Source organism: Drosophila busckii, chromosome 3L (genome assembly GCF_011750605.1).
Source record: "Drosophila busckii strain San Diego stock center, stock number 13000-0081.31 chromosome 3L, ASM1175060v1, whole genome shotgun sequence".
Taxonomy (NCBI): Eukaryota; Metazoa; Arthropoda; class Insecta; order Diptera; family Drosophilidae; genus Drosophila; species Drosophila busckii.
The window spans coordinates 16122764-16148543 of record NC_046606.1 but is presented as its reverse complement, the minus strand read 5'-3'; the positions used below and the strand labels follow the sequence as shown (position 1 = coordinate 16148543).

Sequence of the window (25780 nt, the reverse complement as noted above, 5' to 3'; positions counted from 1 at the left end):
GCAACACTTGTTAGCCTGGGCCTTAATCCGCTCATCAAACGTCAATTCCGCGCTCAACTCTTCAGTCTCTCTGTCTGTCTGTCTGTCTATCAAATGTTGTTTACAATTGTATTTTGAACCCATTTCCAGCAGACAGTTTGCCCACCCGGAGGCAACAAATTAATCGCACATACAATAAAAATTCAATGCAGCCGCTAGTTGCACTAGAATTTGTTATATAACTCGAGGCCACACATTCACATGCATAGCTAGTATGAGTTGTGGTTTAATGCTTTAGGACTATTGTTTGTAGCTAGTTGTAAAGCTCCACTCCCAACATATTGCTGACGGCATGGCAGGCACATAGACAATTGCGGTTCAGTTCGGTTCACACACAAAATGGAAGACAACACATGAAAATAAAATAATTTGCGAATATCCCAACTGCAGCAACTATGCAGCAGATCAAAGGGGCAGCGACATCAACAATTTGGCCATTTAACCCTTTGCGTATAAGTATGCCATTGTAGCCGACCTGGCATTATCCGATTTGCAAACCTTTGATTCAACAAAATAAAACACGGCGCATCCTTTGGCCAGCAGCAAAAGAATTTTCCCAACAATGATGTTGTGTCAATCTTGTTGGCAATAAGAAAGATTGAAATAAATGTGAAAAGATTGCATTGTCTCATAGATTTTTTGCTAGATATCATACTAAAGCTGACATTCGTATACTTATGGTAGGTACGTTCAAGTCGCACTCGCTTCATTAATATGCTTTCTGTTGAAACTAAAGTAGTTCTGCCGTACTTATAGAAATAAATATATGATTTTATGTGATTTTATCATCAAATCATCATCATTATAAAAACATTCTCCAACGACATAACGGTTAATCATTCAAATTCCAAGTTCTTGTTATAGAATAAGAAGCAAGCGAGCAAACGGATATTGCTGAATTCACTAGTGACTTGTGCCTATGATATACCCATGATAAGATCACGAATAATTTGTTTGGGCGGTAACTGGTAACCGGTAGCCAATGAAGTTACTAGGTGAGCTGTTACCCGTGAGCCGTTATCAATAAATGGAAAGAGCAGAATAAAACTACAATTTAAGTTCAATGGAGTAAAAATAAGCTGAGAACACATTATGAGTAATTTTCTATTACGAGAAAAATATCAGGCCACGTTACGATTTATTCTTATAACATATCCACCTAGCTACCGATTTGATGACATGTCTGATAGATGTTGTAAAGGATAAAGCTAGGTAGGATGTCAGTTGTCAGATTGAATTCGGTAACCAGTAGAAGGTATATGAGTCGGCAGATACAAAATAAAGGAAAGGACAAAATCATATAAAATACAAAAAAAGCAAATATGACAAGCTGACAAAATTCAGAGAACTGTAAAACATTGAAAGGCGCTTAACTCAGACCCTCCTAATCACTCCATTTCGTTACTAAAATTAAAAAAAAAAACTTTGTTAGCAGACTTAGTTTATATAATATGAGAGTTTGTAGCTTGATAAATTGCTTGGCACACTTAATGAGTTTTCGCTCAATGCTATGTTTACTGTTATGCTCTTATGACAACAAGCATCAGAACCAAATACCTTTAGCTTCAAAATAATCTCACCTATTATTTTGTGCAATTTAAGCAAACTGAATGGAAGCCGAGTTGATTGCATTGTTATGCGGTTGGCAAACATATTGATTTTGTATTGGGTGCGCGCCTGCTCATAACTGTGCCCAGGTGACTGGTAAATTGGGGGAATTGGGTGGGCATTGCAGTACATTTCAATAGAATTTGCAGATTTGCTTTCATTATTGAATGGCACGTCAGGCAGCTTAATTACATTTGCATATTGCATGGCATATAAAACTGCCAGCCATATGCGTTACAGATAGATTGCGATTGCTCATGGCTTATTTATGGCTTGGCTAAATGCGATAACGTGCTACAAGTCGTTGAGTTTTTAAGTCAATCAAATGAATTGCAGTTCTGCCATCTTGATGATGATGATGCAACGTTTACTTCAACAGCTAAGCAAACTCTTAGGCACAAATGTAACACACACATGTGTGTGTGTGTGTGTATGTAATTGTGTATTGTGTGCAGTTTCATGGCAAATTGAAATTTACGATTGAAGTGCCAGCAGCTGGACTCTAAGACGCTGCTGCTGCTATTACACAGCAGCTCTAATTGTGACAAATTGTGAGGCACACACACACACACAGAGAGAGACATACATGCGCATCTGCATTTATGCGTTTATTTATCTAGTAGCGTTGAAAGTGAAAGATATTGTCGACAGTGCAATTGAAGTTGAAGCGCGTGTGCTCTGAGATCGTTGCAAGTGAAGAAGGCAACTGAAACGCTGCCACGTGTGAACAGCTGTGCCGCAACCCACGCATATTTGCCACAGGCTGTGGCACGCACTTTTGCTGCTTCAAAGGCGCTTGACGCCAATTTGTGCACTCGCCTGATTCCTTGTCTATAAATAATTATATTAACTTTGCTTTCTGATGCTGCTGCTACGGCCTCTTCTTCTGCTGTTGCTGCTTGATTTAAATTCATGCTGCTTGCTGCTTGGAGCCTTTAAGCTTGTATTTTCACTCAAAGTAAGTTTGCTAAATAATGCATTGAGAACTCCTTGATGTATGCAAGCATTTTTAATAAAACATTTGCATTCGTATACGTGCGTCTCTGAGTGTGTGGTTTGTTGTTTGTTTGTGTGGGTGTGTATGACTAATAAAATTCAAGTTTCATTTTGTTTGAATTGAAGTCGTGTGTGTGTGTGTGTGTGTGTGGGTGTGGTGTGTGTGTGTGTGTGTGGTTGTATGTGTGTTATGTGTGTGTGTGTGTGTGTGTGTGTGTGGTGTGGTGTGTTGTGGTGTGGTGTTGTCTTGTGTGTGGCGTGGCACAACAAAAGCAACAGTTTCGTGGCAGCCACAAAGGCAAGATGCGCAGAATCCTAAAACACTTTTCGATCAGCTAGCAGCAAGCGACAAAATTTTGATTACTTTTATCGCTTCTTCCTATAAGAATGGGCGTGGTCTAAATAACTAAGATAAGCTTTTTTTTATTATGTTGGATTATGGTGTGGTTGTTAAACATTGTTGCTTGTGGCGTTTCAGGTTCGCACTATTTAGTTTTGCGTTTTCGTTTTCGTTTTCGCTTGTATTTTCGCTTTCGTTTTGTGGCCTTTTGTTAAGCTTTAAACGCTGCGCGTTGCGTGTTGAATTTACTACGAATTTTGTTGAGCGTTGAGTTTTGCGTTTGGCGTTTTGGACACGTACCACACTTAAGCACTCCGCGCGTACAACTGATTTCAATTTCGGTTTTGGGCTGACTTCTCGGGCACCAAAGGACGCGCTGCCACGACGACGTGGCTGACAATGGGGCAGTGGGTGGGCTTGACGTTTGCCACAGCACAACAAGTTGCAAAATTCGAGTCTGGACGAGGTCGTCGGCTGAGACGACATTGTGTTCGGCCAAAGCTTTTTGCGTATGGCATTGAAATACACACACACATACACATACACATGCATGTGTATAGAAACTTCGAAAGCTTTTTCGCAACTTGTTGCCTTAACAGCTGTTGCACTTGCAGCATTTTTATAAAATATACTACACAAGTATTGTTTTTAAATTTATTATACAAATAAAGAACTTGTGCGTAACTAAAATACAACGTTTCGATTTGTTTATGTTGCATGGCTCAATTTTGATAGCTTGCAAATTTTCAAGACCATTGAACTCACAAGGACAACAATCACTCATCAATTGCCAAAAGTTCGAAAAAGCTCATTTGTGCTGAAAAGCTCGCGCTCGTCGCTCGTCTCTCGTCTGTGTTTAACTTCACCTTGAAAGCAAACAACAAGAGCGAGACGCAACAGCAGATTACCTAAATATAAAATACATGCATATACACTTAGCTAAAAGTCCATATAAATTAATGTCTGTATACCTAGCTATAGCTATTTATTAACTCTACTGCTATTACTGTAAACTAAACAAAGCATAATGAGCATGACTACTATCGACTGCACTTGTGTTTACCTGTTGTTCAGTTTGCCCCTGAATATTTGACATTGAGCGCATTGCAAAATAAATTTCCAACAGTTTGCATTGCACTCTGTATGTGTGTGTGTGTCTGTGTGTGTTGCCTTCCCCAGACAGCCACAACATGCTGTACATGGGGCATGTAGCATGAATTTCTTTTTGTCTCTGTATGCGTAAGCAGACAAGTCAGTTTTGTTGCTAAATGCATATTACGCATTTAGTTTACCAGTTTTTCTCTCTTTCAGGCTCAGGCTCTGGCTCTGCAACAAGTTGCTTTTAAGTTTGCTGGCACGTGAGTCCGCCCCCCACCTGGCGTACTATTTGCTTTGCTCGGAGACCACCTTAGGGGCTGCCATTTTTTGTATTATTTTTTGCACAGCTTGCTTGTTTGTTTGACTTTGTTGTTTTTTATTCGAAACTTGCGCACAATATTTACTCAATGTCTAATTAAATCAACCTGTGTGCAAAAACTTCTTCTGAAAACAATCACAAATTCATTGCAATTATCATAAATAAATGTTTAGAAAACATATCACCCTCTCTCTATCTTTAGCTTAGGTCGTTGACACTTGATCCCAACATTAATTTTGTTTTCTTCTATAAGTGTAGGGCGTATCCAGGCAGCCAAACTGACTTGGAATTTGCGCCTCATTGCCGTGGCCGCTATAAATTTCTTATGAGATTTGTGCGACATTGAGGCAAACATGTTTACTGCATAATTTATACCCTCGCCAGGTCAGTCCTATTAAAAGATATTCATATTGTTGTAAGCCAAAAATAGTTTAGCTAGCGTGTGCGTATTTCTTGATATGTCAGCAACAAGTTTAAGCCAAAAGCCCAAATAAAATATTTAGTAGCCATTAGTATATGATTCAAGTATCAATATATGCATTAGTATTTTTATATAATATTACTTATAGCAAGCTTGCAAAGGAAACAGAATGACAAAAAGCTGAAACTTCAATAGTCCAATTTCAATTTCCTTTGTTGATAAATTAATAAAAATTATGCTCTAATTAGGTGAAAAGCATAATTTTTAATTATAATTATTTCGCTATCAAATGTAATTACTAAATTCCTTAGCACATCTGTTATATTTCAGTTACCGATGCATGAAAAATAATCGGAACGAAAGTTATTTAGTTCAAGATTGGTATACCTTAATTACTTTGTAATTAACTTTGTACTTTGTAGTTAAAAAAAAATCAAAAATTATTTCAATAATTCAAAAAACTGAAAATTATTTAAAAGTTTAAAATATTTTCAATTATTTTGAATATTTTCAACTGATCTCACAATATTTTTCAATAATTTGTAAGCGTGAACCAATTAGGCAAAATCAAATATCATTGTAATTTAATCATTGATTAACCTTACAATTCCAATCATTATTCAACAGCTATGCTCCAATGTATATATTAGTGTGCCTTAAATAAATTTCTTAGGAAATTCATTTGACCAGAGGGTATTCGAATTCCAAGTAAGAGCCTTGCTATCCTTGCTAACTCGCTTTAATTAGAATTGATGCTTCGCTGAAAAGCTTTAATGTGCTGTATAGTCTGCACTTTGGGTAGCTGTGTAAGTGCTTGTCTTTGCATACTGTTTTTTAAGCTCATTATGTTGAGTATTTGGCGCAATTATAATTGAAACACGTGGCAAAATGTGTTTTCTTCCTGGCAGTCATTAAATGCTCTTCGATTTCCACTTGGATATTTACGAGTGTTTTGCATTTTTCATAGCCGCTCTCCTAATTGCACACACACACACACACTTGGGTGACACACACATGCATATATGTATAGTATATACCACACGTGCTCGAAGTTATGCAAACTGCTTTCATGGGGCTTCTTCGAAATTATTGTGCACACGAGCAGCGCTGAGTATCTGATTACAAATACATAGCATACTGCTTATGTACATATGTTATGCTTATGTCTATTCATATTCGCTTTTGTCATACGCACACAAAGACATCAGAGAGCGCCTTGACTTATGCTATGATATGACTATGAGCAAATAATCGTAATTAGATCGACTTGAGCACAAAGCGCAAAACCAAATGACAACTGCGCATCGCATTAGTTACACACACACACACACAGACACAGATACATGCATGTGTGTAGGGACTATTAAGCCAGCTGTCGTCATGGAGCACACGTTGTTGCATAACGGCATCGTACTGTGTGGCAAGCTCATTTTAAACAGGCGCCACTCAGCAGCAGGCGCCACGTAAATGGAAATGTGTCTGCTGCCCCTGGAGCTGGAGATGCCTGTTGGCGCCTACACAGGAGTCAATGTGCGTATTCGTCCTTGTGCTCCTAGCTCATACGCTGAGCCATCAAATAAATTCAATAGGTAAATAGAATAGCAACTGGACCTCGACTTGTTTTCCCTTCACTTATTTTAGTTGAAATTTAAAAAGTCTAATCATTTTTATATTACTAATAACACTTTAGTTGATAAACTATTTAAGAACATTTTTACACTACATTTTAAATACCAAGAAAAGTATTTATGATTAATTAAATTGTCATAATAATATAAGCTGGAAATTTTTAATTTAATAAAACAAAACTTTTAGTCAACTTTGATGTCCCTGGAAACTATTTTGAGCATAAGTGCAACAAGTTGCAAAACTTGACTAAAAGCTTATCAGAATCAAATTACCGTTAAGCACTGGCCAGCAAAGCTTTAAGGTTCAAGCTTCATAAAGCTTTCAACCAATAACGACACCCAAGTAAACTTGAACTTGTTGCTCTCTATTCGATTCCCACGAGTGCAATGCAAATCAAAGCAAACTGTAACAATTTCAGTGAAATAAATTAAACACTTGAGACCACAACCGTGGCACAACAGGACGCTCGTCTGTTGCATGCAACGGCGACAGGCTGTCTGGCCCAGCGCAGACTGCGCACCTGACAAATGTTTGACTGTCCTGTTGTTCAGGTAGAGCCCACTGCCTTTCTCTGTTCTCTCTTTTTTTTTTGTAGAATATTTCAAAAGAATTTCTAGCGCATTGGCTAATGATCTTCTAACAAGGCTGCGCAAAGGAATTTCCCAGTCTTGTCGAAGCGTAGCTAACAAATAGAGTTTCATTCATGAAATGAGCGAGAATATAGAATTTACGAAAAAAGTGCCCGTGTCCATAGATGTGAAGATGAGAGCGCGAGAAAACACTTCAAAGTGAAGAGGTTTTGCACTTGAGTTTGTATTCATTCATGAAGTGCTTTCGCCTTTGTTCTTCATCTAAATTCTGCATAGTATGCTAAGCTCAACGGGGCGCTAGAACAGTCGACAACAGGTAAGAGGCAAATGGCATATTGAACATCTGGTCAAGTTGTATAGGTAGCCCAGGAGAAAGTGATGCTTGAGAAACTAGCGGAGCCTTAGTATATATATTTTTAAAGAGCAGAGATAAATGGAAAAATTCTAGACTATATTCAAATATTCAATACAACACTGAAACACAATTAGGAAATCTTGTCATTGAAAATTTTATGAATATAAAGCAAACTCTTGAAATTTAAAATGTCCAGAAAAGCGTCTGCTGTATTTATAAAAAAAGATTATTCAAGTCACAAGGCATATGGTAGCAAACATAATCCCTTTATCTATTATTCAAATTAATATTTTAGAAAATTATAAATTTAAATTGAGTCTAACTAGATTATATAACAAACCTTAAGCGGCCCATCCACAGTAGAGCATGTTGGCCGAGCTGCTCGTCGAGCTAAAATTTCATTTGCCACTAACTAGTGCCAACATTGCTTGCCAACACAAACAAGATAGAATGATTTCTATTTCTTTCGAGCGGCTCGGCCAACACAATATTTGGAGTCGAGCATTCCCACTAACGATGATTTCTCGAGCTCAACATGCTCGACCAACATGCTCTACTGTGGCCGCTTAAGACACTTTTTCTAAAGCTTAAACCTTAGCTTTGTTTAGTATATTAACCAACTTTAATATTTATATAACTATATTTATTACCACTAACCCAGACTTAATTGAGTTTTGGGGATTTCCCAATACTGAAAACAAATGTTGCCTGAGTAATTCTCACATATGTATTAATAATATAATATTAAAAATTAGTTTGCTTTTTATGAATAACTTTTAAAATTGATCCTTTTGCTGTTGTCTAAGTAATCAAGAAAATAAAATAAAAAACTTTCACACTCTCGCATTAAATCGTATGAAAAAAACCCAAAAAGTAATTTTTACAATAGCAACCAATTACGTATTTTCTTGCAATCAATTAAATTCCTTAACTTGTTTGTATCAGTAACAAAATCAAACAGCATTCAATGAGTTTGGCAAATGCAGAAACAATTTGTAAAACTGAAGAGACTATGCGCAACGGGAGTCGAGCACCACCTACCTGCGCACTTGAGTCTCAAGAGGACAGATCTTGAGCTCAAGTGGGCGCATACTTGAGGCACACACAACTAACTTTTTGTCTACGTCACTGATAGCGATCGATACACTGGAGGTACCTGTAACGAATTCCAAGAGAATAGCCAGTAGACTGAATGGCTAGGCGATTCCCTTGAAAGCCACCGACAGTGCCGTTCTTCTTTGCCTTCTCGACGGCATTCGTCTCGGGGCGTAGGTGCAATTGCGTTTATTAGCACCGCACCCCTGGCAGCCTCATTCAGTCTGCCAAAATGCCCACAATGGACATTTGTACATCCATTCATTGAGGAAAATAGTACGAGAGCTCATGGCTGAATGAGTTGCGTTAGATCAGTTAGCGACTAGAGATGCAGTTGAGATAAGCGAATTGCAATTTCAACTGCAACTGAGTTGGCGAATTCGTTAATTAGCTTGACAATTTCAAGTGTCGTGGGAAATTATGCGCAATGATCAGACAAAATTTCATGTGATTAATTGTGGCAGCAATGAGTAAGCAAAAATATTAAAAACCACACACAATTTGTTATTGCATAGTAGTATACAATTGATATAAATATTCTGCTGTCAAATGAGCTCACTCTTTATATAGCTAAAGATCACCAAAAGTTTGCTGAGCACACAGATTAGATTTTACTAGATAAACAAAACACAATTTGAAAAATGTAGAATCAGCTAAATAGGACAATGTTCACCTCATCCACAACACTTCTCAGCTTTCCTGCACTTGTTATAGGAATTATTGTTATCGCATAGATTCAATTATATACAAAACTTCACTCAAGTGTTGGGCCAAACAAAATGTTTGCTTTTATCGTTAGTTAAACCTAATAAATCTTCCTAAAATTTTAGTCAACCATTTTGCGTTGCTTATATTATATACATATAAAAGTAAAATATAAATTGCATAGATATTTTTTATCATTTAGAACACCTAAGTCTTTTGTTGCGCTTGTACTTTACTAGCATTTTTCCATACTTCGCAAAGTAATTTAATGTCTGTTACAATTATTTGGTCCTGCCATATCACATTTTAGCTGCCTGCATAAGATTCTTTAATTCAGAAACTATATACTTTTCTCGACTATATATTAACTTCGAAGCTGGTCAGCTTTCTTTCATGCCGTTTATGTATGCAGCAACCCAAACTGGAAATACCGACTAACGAAATTGTATTTTGTCTAAAGAAATTAATATTTTCGCAACCGACTTATCTCAACTGGATGCTGGGCTTAAGTATATACAAATATAGCTGTCAGACTGGCAGCTGAATTATTTCGAATAAGCATTATATAGAGGAAACACGAGTTTTTAAATAAGGCTCGTTTGCATTGGCTACGGCTGTCAACTTAGCCTTGAGATGTGTGAAAATTAAATCTGACAAATATACGCTTCATATATATATTCAATTGCAGTGCTGTGCATAATTTTGCGCTAAATTGGCTTAACGTCAACGCTTTATTTCAAACAATTTTCTCCAGCTCTTGGGCATAGGTTAGAGTATTGCCCGCAATATCGTTGGCGGGCACTCGCTCGCGCTGCCTGATGTGCAGCTCCGCATAGTTGTAGTTGCCCTCCGCGTCCAGCGTCCACTTGCGCTTGGCCACCAAGGCCTGCAGCTCGCTGCTGCCGAGCTTGAGACCCAGTCGATTGGCGGCCACCTTGGGCGCCAGCTTGGTGTAGGACTTCTCCATGCAGGAGGCAATCTCATCGCGTGCTGTGCTCACCAGCAGATCCATAAAGTTGGCATACAGCTCCGAGGGCATAGACTTCTTGGCCTGCAGTATTTTATTGTAGCGCCCCTCCATGAAATAGTTCTCCAGCGCCAGCACAGGACTGATGAACGCGTTCTGCAGCAGCAGAGCCGACGGCAAACGCTCGAGCTCAATGTGAAAGTCAGCAATACGATTGGTGGCCAGCAAGTAGAGCAACTGCAGTCCCATATACTTGTACATCTGTGGCGAGCAATCCAGCAGCTTGTCAAAGTCATAGTAGTAGGTCTTCAGCTGCGTCATGTAGCGCTCGAAGGCAGCGTTATCCTTGATCTTGATGCTATGCTCAATGGCTATCTCCAGCATGTCGCGCGACAACTGCAGCTCCTGCTTCTGCTTGGGCGGCATGGCCAGCTTGCTCTGCACGCCCACAAAACTCACGCGCGCCATGTCCAGCTTCAGCGAGTCCAGCAGCTGGCCACAGCGACTCAGATTCGGTGAGCTCTTGGCCCATTCGCTCTTCAGCTCCTTGTAGAAGTTCGACATGTTTTAGAAAATTTTTGTGACAAAATATTTGTTGACTTGCTGTGCTCAGCTCGACAGATTTGAGTTAAATAAATTGTAGACAACTTTAGTTTATGTTTTGTTTTTTTCATTTAATTTATAGACTACTTAATATGAATTTAAAATAACTGTACAATTGATGTTTAACTAGTTTAGGCGCTCAGCTTGAGTGCCGGCGAGCTCTGCGGACTGTTGTTGGAGTTGTTGGACAGATTGAAGGTGGGACTTTCAGAGTCGCCCTTCTTCTGCTTGACACGTCGGTTCTGGAACCAGATCTTCACCTGCTTCTCCGACAAGCGCAGCCGATTGGCGATCTCAATGCGCCGCAGACGCGACAAATAAGCATTGTGGGCAAACTCGCGCTCCAGCTCGAGCAGCTGCGTGCTGGTGAAGGCGGTGCGTATGCGTTTGCTGGAGTCGGCATAGTCGCTGATCAGCGGCGTTATGTCCAGCTGGCTACTGCAGGTGGCCATTGACTGCGCCTTGAGAGGTGAGCTGGTGGGTGAGCAGGAGGATTCGTGCTTGCTGCGCTTGGCGTGCGGCTCAAAGTCCAGCGATGCACTGGAGGAGGCTGAGGGTGAAGTGCAGTAGGCATTCAGAGCAAAGGCCGTGCTGCCGGACATTTGCGGCTGTGGCAGCTGTGTGCTGGTGCTGCTGCTGGCAATGGCATTGGCCGAGAGCGGTGGCGATGGATAGCAGTCCTCGTAGTTGATAAAGCCGCCGCCGCCGCCGCCAGATTTGCGTTTGTTGCTATTGCTGAAGAACTGCGCGTACGGATGATAGAGCGAGCTGTGTGGCTGTTGTTGTTGCAACACGGCTGCAGCGGCGGCAGTGGCAGCCGCAGCTTGTTGCTGCTGCTGTATGCCCAGCGAGAAGAGATAGCTGCCAACATAGCTGGCGGGATAGGGCAGCATGGGCAGGCCGGGCAACATGGCCGTAGCAGCTACAGCGGCGGCTGTTGCCTTGGCCGTAGGTGAGGCCAGTGATTCCTTATCCCTCGTATCGCTGAGCAGCGAATCCATAAGAAAAGAGCGCGACATATTGCTTGAGAAATTCGTAAGTGAGTTCTGTGGGTTTTGAGCGCAGCTAACACGATCGTGGTCTGAGCGTTACTGTTTGTCTCCGAGTCTGTGCCACTTACTTTATATAGCAGCTATTAGGGGTGGTTTTGGTTTACACCCTTAACACTCTGAGCACTCCGTGTCTGCGAGCGAGTGAGCGCGCTGATCTGCTTTGAGGGTTGCTCGATGCGTTGCTTGTTGTTTTTCTTGGCCATTAAGTCACCATTTAGAAATTGCCTTTGTCTAATAGCAGCAACTGTTGCCATTTAAGCTCCGCCCCCGGGGCATACAGATCATTCACAATGGCAGGTAGCACAGGAACACACACACACACAAAATCACAGACACGCCATAGATATTAGATATGCTTAGAAGCTTGTTCATTCAGTTGCGTTTCGTTTCAGATTTTATTCAAACACAAAATTTATTAAGAAGCGTGTCATGGAATATGAAGCTCATTCTCATGTTTTTATAAGCAATTCATTCTATATTGTTTTTGCATTTTAATTGAAAATAGTAGGCTAAGCCCTTTTAATAATCTAAGATACTAAATAGTCGCAAGTAATACAGTTATGTGAATCTATAATTCGTCATTAATACGAAAGTAAATATTGTTTATAAGTATAAGTAAATATTAAAATTAGCTTTAAGTTGTTAAAGATAAAGTTACAGACCTCAATATTAATTTCAGTCCGTAAGAAACTATTTAGGCAAACATTGCTAAAATAAATGTAATTATTCAACTAAGCCCGATTTTAAGATTCACACATATTCACAAATAATCTTTTGAAAATAATAATAAAATTAAATTAACACTTCACAATAATTGATAAACAATTCTACGAATCTCTTGTACACTCTTGCTAAATGTACCAACAAAATAACTAAAATATAATACTGCCTTATAGTTTAAATAAAAAGACTTCTCATTAATCTGTTCATGGTGGAATTAAAGAAAGCAACGAAAATATGTTTTATTTTGTAATTTTTAAATTGAACTGTAAGCTGTAAAATTTTAAACAAATTTGGTTGTAATTGTTGCACTATAAATTTGTATCTAGCTCTTATAAAAGTTCAAACTGTCTTCAATCTTTATCATAAGCCCATTTTGCAATCTAAGAACGCAACTCCATATTCTGAACTTAATCCATGTCTTCTATGAGAAATTCAAGGAAAATACAAGTTCTTGTTGCGTTAGAATTAATTTATGTCATTAGCAAAAATGTTTGCTCAAGACACTTTTTTGAACCTTGTTGAAAATTCTGTTTAAATTTAATACACGCAAAATTAAAATTGTAACCCAGTTAGCCTAAGCAGTTCCAGGAATGTGTTAACAATTTGAATGCCAATTTCATGGCATCTTATGGCCTTTGGGCATTTTTACACGCTTAACGCTTTTGTCCGCAGCACTGTTAGCCACCTTAACGTGTTTTTATTGATGCATTCACTACGTGTGTGTCTCTGCCAAATAGCCGAACAATGCTCAATGCATCACATCAACTGGGCCCATTCAGCTACCTTCAATACCTACGAGTCCATTCATGCCACAGAGCCGACGCATGTTGCGTCTTTGTGTGCGGGGCAGACATTGCGTCGCCGTCGTCGGACTGAGGTAGGACCTAAGTTATTGATTTTTTGTATGTTTTTGGGTTACATTGCAGGGAATTATGGCGGCAGTTTTATCATTTGTAAAGTGACTTTAAGGATTTGCTGTAATTGTCCTTTTGAGAGCGCATTGTTGGCATTGGCTGGCTTTGTATGTCCTTTGGGTGTCGTTTCAATGATATTTGATCATATGTTAAGTGGCTATAAAGCCCAGCACAATTGCCGACATTAATTGTTGCACAAACTCGCAGTGGCATTGTTGCAAGGCTGCACGTTGAACGTTGCACATTAGACGTTGCAGCGCTTGATATGTAGGCGATTGTTGGGGCATTGTTGACTGTTTGGCTTCTGCTTAATTGGCGGGCAAAGGTACTTGCAACATGGCTGCAGCTGCACTTAGATTTGCAATAGTTTTTCTCATTGTTTTTTTGCTATTTGGCAACTGCTTGAAGTAGGCGTTGCGTCGGTCTCGTGCTCCCGATAGCCTGGACATGCTTATTGTGTTGGCCACTTGAGTTATTCTTTTACTCTTTGTAATGACCTTATGCGCATTTCTTAGCTGCGCTCGATTTAACAGAGTTTTTTGTTTAAAACTGGGCTACAGTGCGTGCTGCTGTTGATCAATGAAATTTTTATATGCTACGCCACGTGTTTGAGTTACTCGGAAATTCGGTGGTGTTTAAGAGAAAAGATACATTTGTAGAAAAGTATCTTGGGCAAGCTTAAGTTCATTGGAAATTACTCAAGCGCACAATTTCATTTAAATGCCAAACAAAAGTCCAACAAACGTTAAACAAATGAAAGCTAACAAAACTGTAATTTTTATTATGGCGGCCACCACCACCAGCAGCAGTCGCACCACCAAATGCAGGCAGACTTGCTCTTCATCACATATTGACATTAATTGGTTGTGACATTTGCATTTGACTGATTGTTGTAGTTGCCATTGTTGCTACTTTGCTGGCAATCAAAGGGAGAAACCGCTCGAGATTGCCATTGGCAGCGGTTCTAAGTTTTAAGGGTTCGCGATCCGGTCTGCGGCTTGTTATAAGCCTGTATTTGTTTATTTGCTGGCTTAACAAATATGACTTCATTATAACTGCAGCGGTTTGCGATGCATAAATTATTAATACACTTTTCTAAAAGCCCTGGGGCTATGCAGCATTGAATGAAGTGCACTCAGTGTGTGCGGTCTGGCCGCTTGGACTTTTGGCTGGAAGGATGTATAGAAAACTATTTTCAAAGTGCTTTACCGCTCGTCTAAGTACAACGTTTGTGAATGAAAGTCAGTGCGGCACAAAGATGCACAAACAATGGCAGCAGCAATTGTTTAGAGCTGCGCGCACTTGCAGTGATCTGCAGTTGTCTTTGTGTCCAGGATCTATTGAGGCTCCTTTGTGCGTTTAGTGCAGGTAACAGCGCTTCGTCAATAGAATGTCTAACGATATTTGGCTATGTTGTTTTTTACGCGTCCTTTGACCAAATAGTCGAACTACAATAGCCGCTGCATGCCATTAATCAGCCGCTAGTTTATTGTCCAGCCTGGCCATGTTTGTTGTGGTCAATATTGTGGCTTTTTATAGAGGCCCATATATTGTATTGCACTCGGCTTGGGGTGAGCTTGGCCAGCAATGCACATTAAATACTTAGTGTCTAATCAAATTACATAAATTCGTATACAAAACAAACCACTCGACGGCACTTACAGCTGTCAACAGCTACAACAAACAGTCGAGAGCAGCCGAGAAATAAAACTAACAACAGATCCTTTGATATGGAAAATGCGCGCGTTTCTCGGCACGGGCTAGCAACTGTAATGGAAACTACCCTCTGACAATTATTTGATACGGCTGTTTATAAATATGAAATTGACAGACGCAACGGCAAGCCATACCAGATTCATGCACCCTTTTCTCTCTTTTTTTTCTTAATTTGTTGCAGTTGCAGCCGCAACATATATCGTGATTTGTCAGTAGTTACATTTGTATCTATGTCAATCCTTGTATATACAATTTTATTGATATAAGGATTAAAGCGCCAGACACTACAATTATTTAAAAAAAAACGAGGCTTGTAAGAAAATAATTTAAAAAAATACATGTAAACCCAATACCTGGCTTAATAACCTGTACTAGAACTGGCGAAGCACACAAGAAAATATTTAGTCGGTTTTATTTCAATAAAATACCCTTAAGATATACAAATTACAAAAGTTTTAAATTCACAAAAAATAAATCGGTACCATAGGCTTTTTTTACAAAACGACGCTCACATTTAAACTGCATTATTACATTTTATATTTTATATTTTACTTCTTTATTTATTCGCCAATCTTTGACAAATAAAAAAAAAACAAAATTTTAACATTGCCAAATTTGAATGCATTTTTATTCAAATGCATCTCACCATTTTGCCAAGTTTGCCGCTTTGTAGAATTTGATATTTCGAAAAATATTTATCTTGATAGCTTCCTATTTTGTTCATTAGATTTTCAAATCTTATATATTTTTTTTAATCTTGCTAAGTGTCTTAAATTAAGTTAAATGAACATTTTAAGACAAGCCCACAATACAATTGGGGATCGCAGCAAAAGGACGTTAATGAATGCTCATTCTTTATTTAAAAAATTCAATAATTTCTTCAAATAAACTGATTCTAAAATAACATTTGTATCTCACAATATAAATATACCAATGCAAGTTTATCCGATCTGATGCCCCTATGCAAGCAGGCTTACCCCCACAGTAATTAAAAGAAATATTTAAAATTCAGCACACACTCAAACAAGCATGTGCTCGACCGAAAGATTCACAACGATCTATTTAATAACTTCGGAATTTCCAATACAGACCGCGATTGACGCTTGGTAAGCTATTTTTGACTATGCAAAAAAATCTGAGAAAGATCACACAATCTGCTAAATTTAAATTAATAAATGCAATTAATAGAAAAACGTTAATGCTACCCCAGCGCGTAAGGTGCGCACTGTTGAAAATTGCGCCATCTGTTGGTCGAATTTAAAAGTTTCTTAGAACGCTGTTATTTAACATGTAGCGTGTGACGTTTATGACCGCTAGATGGCTGAGAGTTGGTTAAGAAGCATATTTAAAATATATTTAAAAGTGAATATGCAATTAAGCTATTTTAGATATTTGTTTTTACGTTCAATAAAACAATGTTAAATAATTTATAGCCTTAGTTACCAATACAAAAGAATGTTTTGCAGCTTTCATTTAATGTTAAATACTAAACACAATTTACAACTTGTATAATCAGTTGCAGCCAATGCCAATGACAGGCACAGCTTGTAATTGACACTGGTCTGGGATGGGCAGCAGCTTATATAAAATGTCAATTAAAGGCACTACTCACCCTTAGCTGCAGCTTGCGCATTATGCGCGTCTCCTCCCAACGATCCAGCTCCTCCCACTCCTGAGATAAATAAAGTGTATGTAAATTCAGTTGCTCACGCATATTTTAAATGCATTTCCAGACACTTACCTTGCCACGCTTACGCAGCAAATAATAGCGGTACATGACGATAGTAACAGCCAAGAGAAGAGCCAGACCAGTGCCAGCTGCGGCACCCAACACCGCCGAGCTTACCAAGACCATGACAACTTGATGCGTAACTTGCTGCAATAAGTCAAAGTTGGGCATTTAGTGAAGAATACTAAGCATGAAACTTTATTAAACAAATTTATAAAAATACATGTTTCATGTTCTAAATAATTGTTATTGTAGACAAGTGAACGAATTTATATTGTCGCCAAACGCAAACGCATACATAAGTTACTTTGGTACAGCTGTGCAAATAGTGCTCGGGGTTTTTTTTGAAGCACACGTCAGACTAGAAGATTATTAAAATTGAACATCTACCAGCTCCGGATTGCTACGTTTGAGTACAGCAAATCTGGGATAACGCTTGCCATGCACAGTCTGGGGTGGATACCTTAGAAAGTTGCGTAGTGTTGTGGCTTCAACATCAAAATAGAATTCTTCATCAATCTCATCCTCCTCAATGTTATCAGTGCCTTCTGTTTCGTCGTTTATATGCTCGACTTCTTCTTTATCATCTTCAAAAGTTTGTTCAGAGTCTTCAATTTCAGGAGCTGGAGTTCCTGTGCCGTTAGCTAAGCAAGCTAAAAATGCTAGCACGAGTAGAGTTCGCATACCGACGTCTTGGAAAATACTGTTTATATTTTTGAAGTGTCAATTTATTATAAAGAAACCGGTTTTTTATGCTTCAGCAGAACTCAAATTTTTTATTACAAAGTTGAGTAAAAGATAATATGTTTTGTTGTTTGGTTTTTGTTTTTATTATAAATTGTGTGCTATTTTTGTATGTTCCGGTTGAAGGTGCATTTGTGATAAGTTTCTGTTGGGACTATTTAGTTTTCTTCACGGGAATCTTTTTCATCATAATCTTCATCTTCATTTTCCTCTCCACCTTCTTCCTCTTCACCTTCTTCAATTCTCCTTCTACATCATCTGCTCCTTCTTCGTCGCTATCCTCCACAATCTCATCACTCTCTTCATTAGAAGCCAATTCGTCACTCATATCTTTGGCCTGAGTATCTTCCTCGCTGGCATAAACTGTGGACATCAGAACAAGTCCGAAGAGGGCTAACAGTACAATAGCGCGCATTTTGGTTAGTTGCTGAATTGGTTGCTTGACGGTTTCTAAATAACTGTTCCCGAGACTACGGCCGTACAAGTTTTTATATGAACGTAATGCGTTGCGATTTTAGGCCAGCTTCTATTTCCTTTTTCGAGGCTACTCATTGTTAGCCAAAAATAAAACAGCTGTCTACTGTCTGATACGATTAGAGTGGAGCTGATCATTAGTATGTTATATTAGTAAATATTTAATTCTTAAAAAAAACTTTGCGATTGTTGTTTTTGTCAAGATTCTATTGGTAAAGGTTATTTTTCCACGAATTACTGTTATTGTTTGCGCAAGTGTGTTTCATAATATTTGTACACAAATAGCTACGTGTATGTTGTATCTTCGAGATACTTTTAGGTATACACGAAATTTCAGCTACACTTTGCCTGCATTCAAATTTTAAATGCTGTTTAATCAATGTAACTTTCAATTGCGGTCAAGGCATTTGCACTACCGTGAGGCTATATAAATGAGAGAATTGCTTGCAGCATGCAACATTGTGAATTTCCATTACAGCATGCAGTTCGTTTGGCTGTGCACTTTGCTGCTTGGCAGCTTTGGCTTCTTAGCCTATGCTGCTCCTCAGTTGTTACCCAATATGGATTTGAATACAGTTTCAAACCTAATAGCAGAGTTGGCTACAGATATTGTTCAAGCTTCAAACTCCACCAAGACTATGGGCAATAGTGCACAAATAGTTTCGAACCCAACCAAGCAGCCGAAGCAGCAAATTTTGCCCAGCAAAGGGAATAAAGGTGGCGCTACTCCTTGGAATTATGCTACTGGCAATCCCTGGAAAAATTATGATTATCCTTTCAATAATTACGAAGATTATGGATGGAACAATGGTTGGGGAAATACTTGGGATCACGGACCATATGATGTCCGTCAAGCTATGAATCCGAGTTCGAATTCGGTAAGAGTTACCGATTCGTCTCTTATAATACTATAACGACCTGAGTCCAGTTAATTTACTAACTTCGTGCTTCTAATATTTAGTGCTTATTTATATTTATATTCTGAAAATTATTATGTAATAAATTTGAATAAAATACGTACATGAATTATTTATAACAAAAATATGAAATTACTAGTGCTAACTTTAGATTAATTTTTAAGAGAAGCGTTGCATACTTATAGGCGCATATCGAGATAAAAACAAAGCCAAAAGTAGAATTGCGTGCTCAACAGTCTCTCAAATAAATATGCTTCAGTATACACAATTTGATTAAATTAAATTAAAGTAAAACTACAATGATTGCGTTCGTCAGCAGCTTAGCGCACTTGACTTGAAATAAAAGCCTCTTAGTATAAAAAAATGGCAAGTTTTTTTTATTTACTTGCGAGTCTAAAGCAAAACCAAGAAAAGTAAAAGCGTAGCTGGCAAAAAGTCAAAAGAATTTCTGTGGCTTGCTCACGCTGTGATTTTAAGTAAGTCAAGCAGCTTGTACAACAAATTTTCGCAGCGTGCAGCAATAAGAAAGGCATGCAAATAATATTTCAGTGAATTTTGAAAGAAAAATCAATATGAAATAGCCGAGCTCAGTTGAAAAGTAGTACTATTCATTTGTATACTTCGTGTTTGGAGATTTGCCAATTTTGCCATTATCTAATGCTTACACAATTTTTACGATTTCATTATTCTCTATGATATGATTATTTATACCACAAAATAAAGACATGTCTGTATATACTGAAGGTTGACTTCAATAATTCAAAAGAAATTAACAAACGCCAATTGTCCTTGCTCACTTTCACTTTAGCTACAATAACCAATTATTAGTTGTAGCTTTAAAATTAAATTCATGATCATCATCATAAATATTCGTTTTTCTCTATTTCAGTGCTCTGAATATGATAGAATGTACTCCATACCGATAACTTGGCAATTTTTGTTTATATATTGTTGGTGTTTTGTTATATTTAATAAAACGCGTTTTATTGACAAAGCAAAGTAAGAAGATTTGCTATTTGCTGTTCTTTATTCTAGTTGCTCATCATCATCATATTCTTCAGCCTCCTCATCGTCTTCCTCCACTACTTCCTCTTCAACTTCATCATTGGGATCCATCATTACAAGACCGAAGAGAGCTAATAGTAAATTTAAATAAATTGTTAAGTTGGTTGATCGACGGCTTTCAAGTAACTGAATCCGAGATTAGTGCGAATCACGTTTTATATAAAAAAAAACACCATATTTGCCTGATCGAGTTTTTTTTAGTTTTGAATTTTAAATTAGACACAACCGACTTCTATGAATTAAAATAACCAAAACCACAGCTAATAATAAAAGCAACAACAGCGAAAACTATTATAATAAAAAATAACTAGTTTAGACCTTGCGATTTATATTTTTCTTTTGATTGAATTTAATTTCACGAATTGCTTGTTTATTAACGTTTATATATTTTATTACGTTTTATTTCCAAACTTAAAAAGTTTTATTAATCTCAATAATAAACTACAATGAGAAATATTTTGGATTTACTATTTTCTCTTCAATTTCATAATTTTCACATTTTTATTTCATCTTTGTCCTTATTTGTGAAATCTAAATCGAAAGCATTCTGGTATCATGTCGCAATCAAAATATAAACATAGAGAGTACAATAGCGCGCATATTAATAAATTGTTGAATTGGTTGATCGATGATTTTCAAGTAAGTGAATCCGAAATTGCGTTTTTATATGAACAGAGACTATACAAAATAAAGATACCAAATTTGATAGATCGAGTTTTTATTGAAGGCAGATCGAGTTCGTATTAAATTTATTATTGGACATGACAGAAAAATAACGAATTTATTTAAAATACAATAATTTAATTTAGAGTTTCATTCATTCAATCCTAAATTTATGATCGTACTCGGGATCGGTATCATAGGGAGTATTTCCGTAATCTGGATATTCGTAATCAACATCATTTTCTTTGAGCCCTTTCGCGTACACTGCAGTGTAGTAAAGTGTAGTCATCAGTACAAGGCATAAGAGAGCTAATAGTAAAAAGAACCGCATGGCTGCTTGACGGATTTCAGATAACTGATTCCAAGACTAAGGCTATACACGATTTTATACGAACGTTAAGCGTTCTGATGTCCGGTTTTCCAAAAATATGCAGCTAAAGCAGAAACTGGTTCTGGACAAATTAAAGTTGGACGCCACCAACTTTTAGATACACTTTGATTAGGGCAGCTAACACACGCATGCACTCATGAACACATACACACAAAACAGCGGACGCGTCACTGCTGGTAGCTGTAGCGTCAGCAACGACGACAACGCTGCGTCGGCAGCGACGATTGTATGGCGCGTCAGCACGTGCACCACGCTGTCTATATTGTAAATTGAAATGTGAATAATTCCTAAGTTATTTATGTATATTTCACAATCGTTCGAAAACATGACTAGGCAATTTGGTATTTGATTTCAGATTTTTTCAAGATTTTTATTACTGGCCCTTAATTGTTTTCGATTGGTGGAAGGAACATTAAAAAAAATAAATAACGTAGTGTCCTGGATACTGACACCATACATACCAAATTGTTGCTCTAACTCTATAGTTGCTGATAAACCCAACTCATACAGACAGACGGACAGACTGACGAATTGACTGACCCTGTTACAAACATTTGCACAACTTCATAACACCCTTTTCCATTTTTTTACAAAAATGTCAAAGTGAATAAAAATATATACAAATAAAATTTTTTTATTATTAATTAAAAATTCATTAAATTTAATCAAAAGCCAAGCTAATTTTTAAGCTTGAATATAAATTTGGTAGCTAAACTACATACTTTGAATAATATGTTCAAAACTGCTTTTCTCATATAATCGGGAGAAAGAAATTGAAGGAGCACCCTCTTTAATTTGTGTCCATTCATATTTCGTTTTTCTAACATAGCTGCAAATAACCAATAGCGTGTTTTATACGAATGGAAACTGTCGCAATTGCTTATAACTTGACTTAGTCCATGTGGCATAACTAGCTGGGCAACAGGCTGATAATTTTATTTACTCTGCCATTCGCACTCCACATGACTGGGAAAATAAGCGCGCGTGCTGTAGGCAACAAGTGGAAAGAGAGCAACGCACGAGGGTTTGGGATGGCGCCATGCTCTAAGCCCCAAAGCAAGCGTCCTAAAAATAAACAAGTTGATGGCAAAGCTCACAAATCGCCAGCCCAGGCTAGGACAACTGAGCCGCCCGAAGGGGTTGCTCGCAGCATTAATGAATGTACAGTTATGTGTAGCTGCCAGCAACAAGTGCTTGTCGTTCTTTTGCTCTCAACAGACTCTGCTGTCAATCACATTTACAGCTTTACATGCAAAATATTATGTATACGCAGCATTTGCATAATTTTCATTAAAGCAAAAAATAAATTCGCATAGAAACCGCGCATTGATTTTTATGCGCTGCCAAATATAAAACCAAAAAAAAGGCAAAATCAAAGTGTTGGCTTAACATAACAATAACAATGCGCAGTGGCTATTTTTTTTTCATGTTCGCGGCAGCATAAATTGTTCTTGGGCTTTTAGCGTGCTGCTGTGCTTTGAATTAACATTTTGATTGGATTTTTCAATATTGCGCCATATGGTGGACTAGCTCGGACTTTTGATGGCCGTTGTGCGATGGCTGTTTACGCTTTATATTCTTTTTGATAAGATAAGCGCCAGCGTCACGTAAATTAACAGCAGCAGTTAATAAACAAATATGCGTTTAATCTTTATGTAGAGCATACAACACGCGAGCTTTTGTTAAATAATGCATTTAATTAGTCAATATACATATATTCAATTTCATTGCTTGCGATTAAATATGACGTGGGCATATATTTAGGCGGCGGCAGCTGGTGCAGGATCTGCAAGAACTTCAGCGGCAACATCAGCGGAACCAGCAGCTTCAACACTTCCCACAATTGCCGTTGGGGCAGCTGCCTCAGCCTCAATCTCAGCATCGGCGTCAACAGTTGCATCCGGCACAATTTCCTCCTCTGCCTCTGGCTGAGTCTCGGGCTCGGCCTCTGCCTCTGGCTGAGTCTGGTGCTCGGCCTCTGCCTCTGGCTCTGCCTGTGGCTCTGGCTCTGGCTGGGGCTCTGGCTGGGGTTCGGGCTGAGGCATGCTAGGACGTGGTCGGCGTCTGGGGCGCATATTCCTGGGACGCCAACGACGAGCGGCGCCAGCAAAAATGCCACCTAGATTTCTATCGGGACGCATTAAGCCAAAGGCAGCTATATTTCTATCTGGACGCGCACGCATTGCACGCATTCCCCTGAATCCTGAAAAGCGAGCTGGCCCATAGCCATAATAACTTTCAGGTCCTGGTCCATAGCCATAATAACCGGCAGGTCCTGCGCCATATCCTGGCCAATATGGTGGCATAACAGCGGGCAGTGCCATTGGCGCATCGGCAATTGGCATTACCGCAGCAGCTATGGGCCCCTCTGGCTGCACCGCCAGCTTGATCAGGGGCTGGCTTAGGCGTGCACGGGTGGCCACCACACTGGCGGATTGCGCACTCACATATGTGAGCACACAGATGAACGTCAAGGCTTGGAAGCAACGCATTTCGAGCTACAAATATCTGCACTCAACTGATTGTCAGTGGCAGCCAAGCCTGCTTATATTGCAAAAATTAAAACTTGCGCAAATAGCTGAGATACAATATTGATTTAGCTTCTTTCGTCCATGAATTGTAGTAATCAACCACGCAAAATATTAAAGCAGCAACAATTCCATTTCAATTGTTTCACTGGCAATGCTTGAAGAAAGTTAGCAGGCTTTGTACGTATTTGAAAACGCTCAGCATAGACGTCTCTTTTATATAAACAAGTGTTTTGCTTTTGAAAAGCTTAAAATAAATTAACGTGTGCAAACTGTGTAAATTTACGTGTCTTTGTTAATTCTGTAAATGACTAAGTTGCCAATAAATTGATGATTTCAATAAATAATTAAATAACAACAACTCATTTATTATAATTTAAATATGCATATGCACTGAATCCAAATCAACTATTGATGTGTCAAGCAAAACAGATTAGTTTACTTTTTGCTATATTCACATAAATAGTTTATATTGTAGAGCTATTAAATAAATGGCCGAAAAAAGATTTTTTTAACTTGGCTCTTGTAGCCATAACAAAGGCATTTAACATGGCGTATACGTTATTGCGCATACGCTAAGTAAGTATTTATGAATGCAGCTTTGATATTTTTGTGCAATATTTTAGCTGCTCACAAATTAGAATTTTTTAAATAATAATTAATAAATATGAAATAAACTGATTTCATTAGACATTTCAATATCCTTATACATTTATTCAAACGACATACCTGAGCTCAAACTTTAATGAGTCGTAATTGTTTCCCTTTCAAGTTTCATATTTGAATTAACTTAACAAAATATTAGTAAAGTAATATTTTTCCTTACTCATCTTGCATTTTCTTAGAGATCCTTACTAAGCATATTAATTTTATAACTAGTTCTATAACACAAGTCATAATTTTTGATAAACCAAACGATACAAAGTATTATTAGCAATTATAATTGCTCATTGACGTCACGCTATATCATTCAGGAGCAGGGCTTGGGCTCACCTGGCGGAACGAAAAAAGCAAAAACTGTATTTGCAAACAAATAAATGTGTACAAAACTAACCAGATAAGCTATGTCAACTCCCACTCTGTATATACTATATCTTATCAACAATGGAAATTCAAGCATATATGCAAATAGTAACTGTATGTGGGGCAAACAAAAAACCCACTCAGACTATTTGTGTGCATACACTATAGTACATATATTTTATATATCAAGTAAAGTCAAGTCGAGTCAAGCATATAAAATTCCCCACTTTACATCCAAGGAGTGGCCAATTGTCGCTGCTGCTGCTGCTCTTGTTTGTTTGCTGGGACTCTCATGCTAGTGGCTGTGATTGCTTTGTGCGAAGGTCGAAAGGCAGCTGCCCGCCGGGCAAACAATTGTAGTCTTAATAACCACTAGAGCGCGCATAAACAACAAATGAGCTTCCAAGCAAAGCAGGGACAGCTAAATGACAATTGAGCTTTGTTCCTTAGCAGCGCTGTCAATTAACTATACTTGTAATAAGCTCTGAAAGGATTTGGCCCTAACTCTATTATAGATTTCTTTAAACAGCTGTGCAGAAACAACTTGTTGCCATAACCGCAACTCGAGGCGTCTGCCTTTTTTCTATAATTTATTCAAGTGCATGCTTGCGAATTTGAACTTTTGCTTTACTTAATAAACATAGGTAAATCTATTTTTATAGGAAAAAAATACAAGCAATATTTGCCTATAATAATTGAAATTTTTAATTGATTTAAAATTGAATTGTTGCATATATTTTATGGATACTCACAAATTTGTTATAGTTTCTGCGCTGCAGTGTTCAACGTCAGCTTTTTGGTATGCTCTTAAATGCAATTGTTATTTGGTATTTTCAAACTGCGTGTTTACATTATTTGCACATAAATTTAAATTCAGAAACAAAACTTAAGAAGTTTGTTACACACTCGAGCAAAATAAGCTGCAGAAATTTGACACCAAGTTTTGTAAGTTTGTTCACTAACTGAGCTCTCGAATTTATTTAAATTTTGTTATTTTTCACTGCGTCGAAGACTTGAACTGTTTGCCACAACGACAGGATAACAAATGCTAGCCGATACGCCATTGAATGTTACCA

General features: G+C 38.1%; 2 protein-coding genes across 2 annotated transcripts in view; both read right to left on the bottom strand.

The window, feature by feature from the left end:
* The window catches only part of LOC108599533 (synaptotagmin-5), a 34776-nt gene extending 9209 nt beyond the window's left edge, over positions 1 to 25567 (bottom strand). The window contains exons 1-3 of the mRNA XM_017986417.2: positions 25457 to 25567; positions 16912 to 17046; positions 16783 to 16842 (exon numbers count right to left, since the gene is read on the bottom strand). Of these exons, the coding sequence (XP_017841906.1) occupies positions 16783 to 16842; positions 16912 to 17025 (174 nt within the window). The 5' untranslated portion in view covers positions 17026 to 17046; positions 25457 to 25567. The remainder of the gene's footprint in view (positions 1 to 16782; positions 16843 to 16911; positions 17047 to 25456) is intronic.
* Positions 9869 to 11849, bottom strand: LOC108599534 (homeobox protein Hox-B7). Its single transcript, XM_017986418.2, has 2 exons — positions 10918 to 11849; positions 9869 to 10141 (listed from the first exon to the last, which is right to left on the bottom strand). The coding sequence occupies exons 1-2, from the start codon at positions 11782 to 11784 to the stop codon at positions 9932 to 9934; spliced, it is 1077 nt and encodes a 358-aa protein (XP_017841907.2). The 5' UTR covers positions 11785 to 11849; the 3' UTR covers positions 9869 to 9931.
* Positions 25568 to 25780: the final 213 nt, after the last annotated feature.

Coding starts and splice junctions, on each gene's coding strand:
- LOC108599534 (XM_017986418.2), bottom strand. CDS start 11,784: ATGTCGCGCTCTTTTCTTATGGATTCGCTGCTCAGCGATACGAGGGAT. Junction 10,142..10,917: donor ACAGTCCGCAGAGCTCGCCG/GCACTCAAGCTG, acceptor TCCTACACCAAG/CTGGCGCCCAAGGTGGCCGC.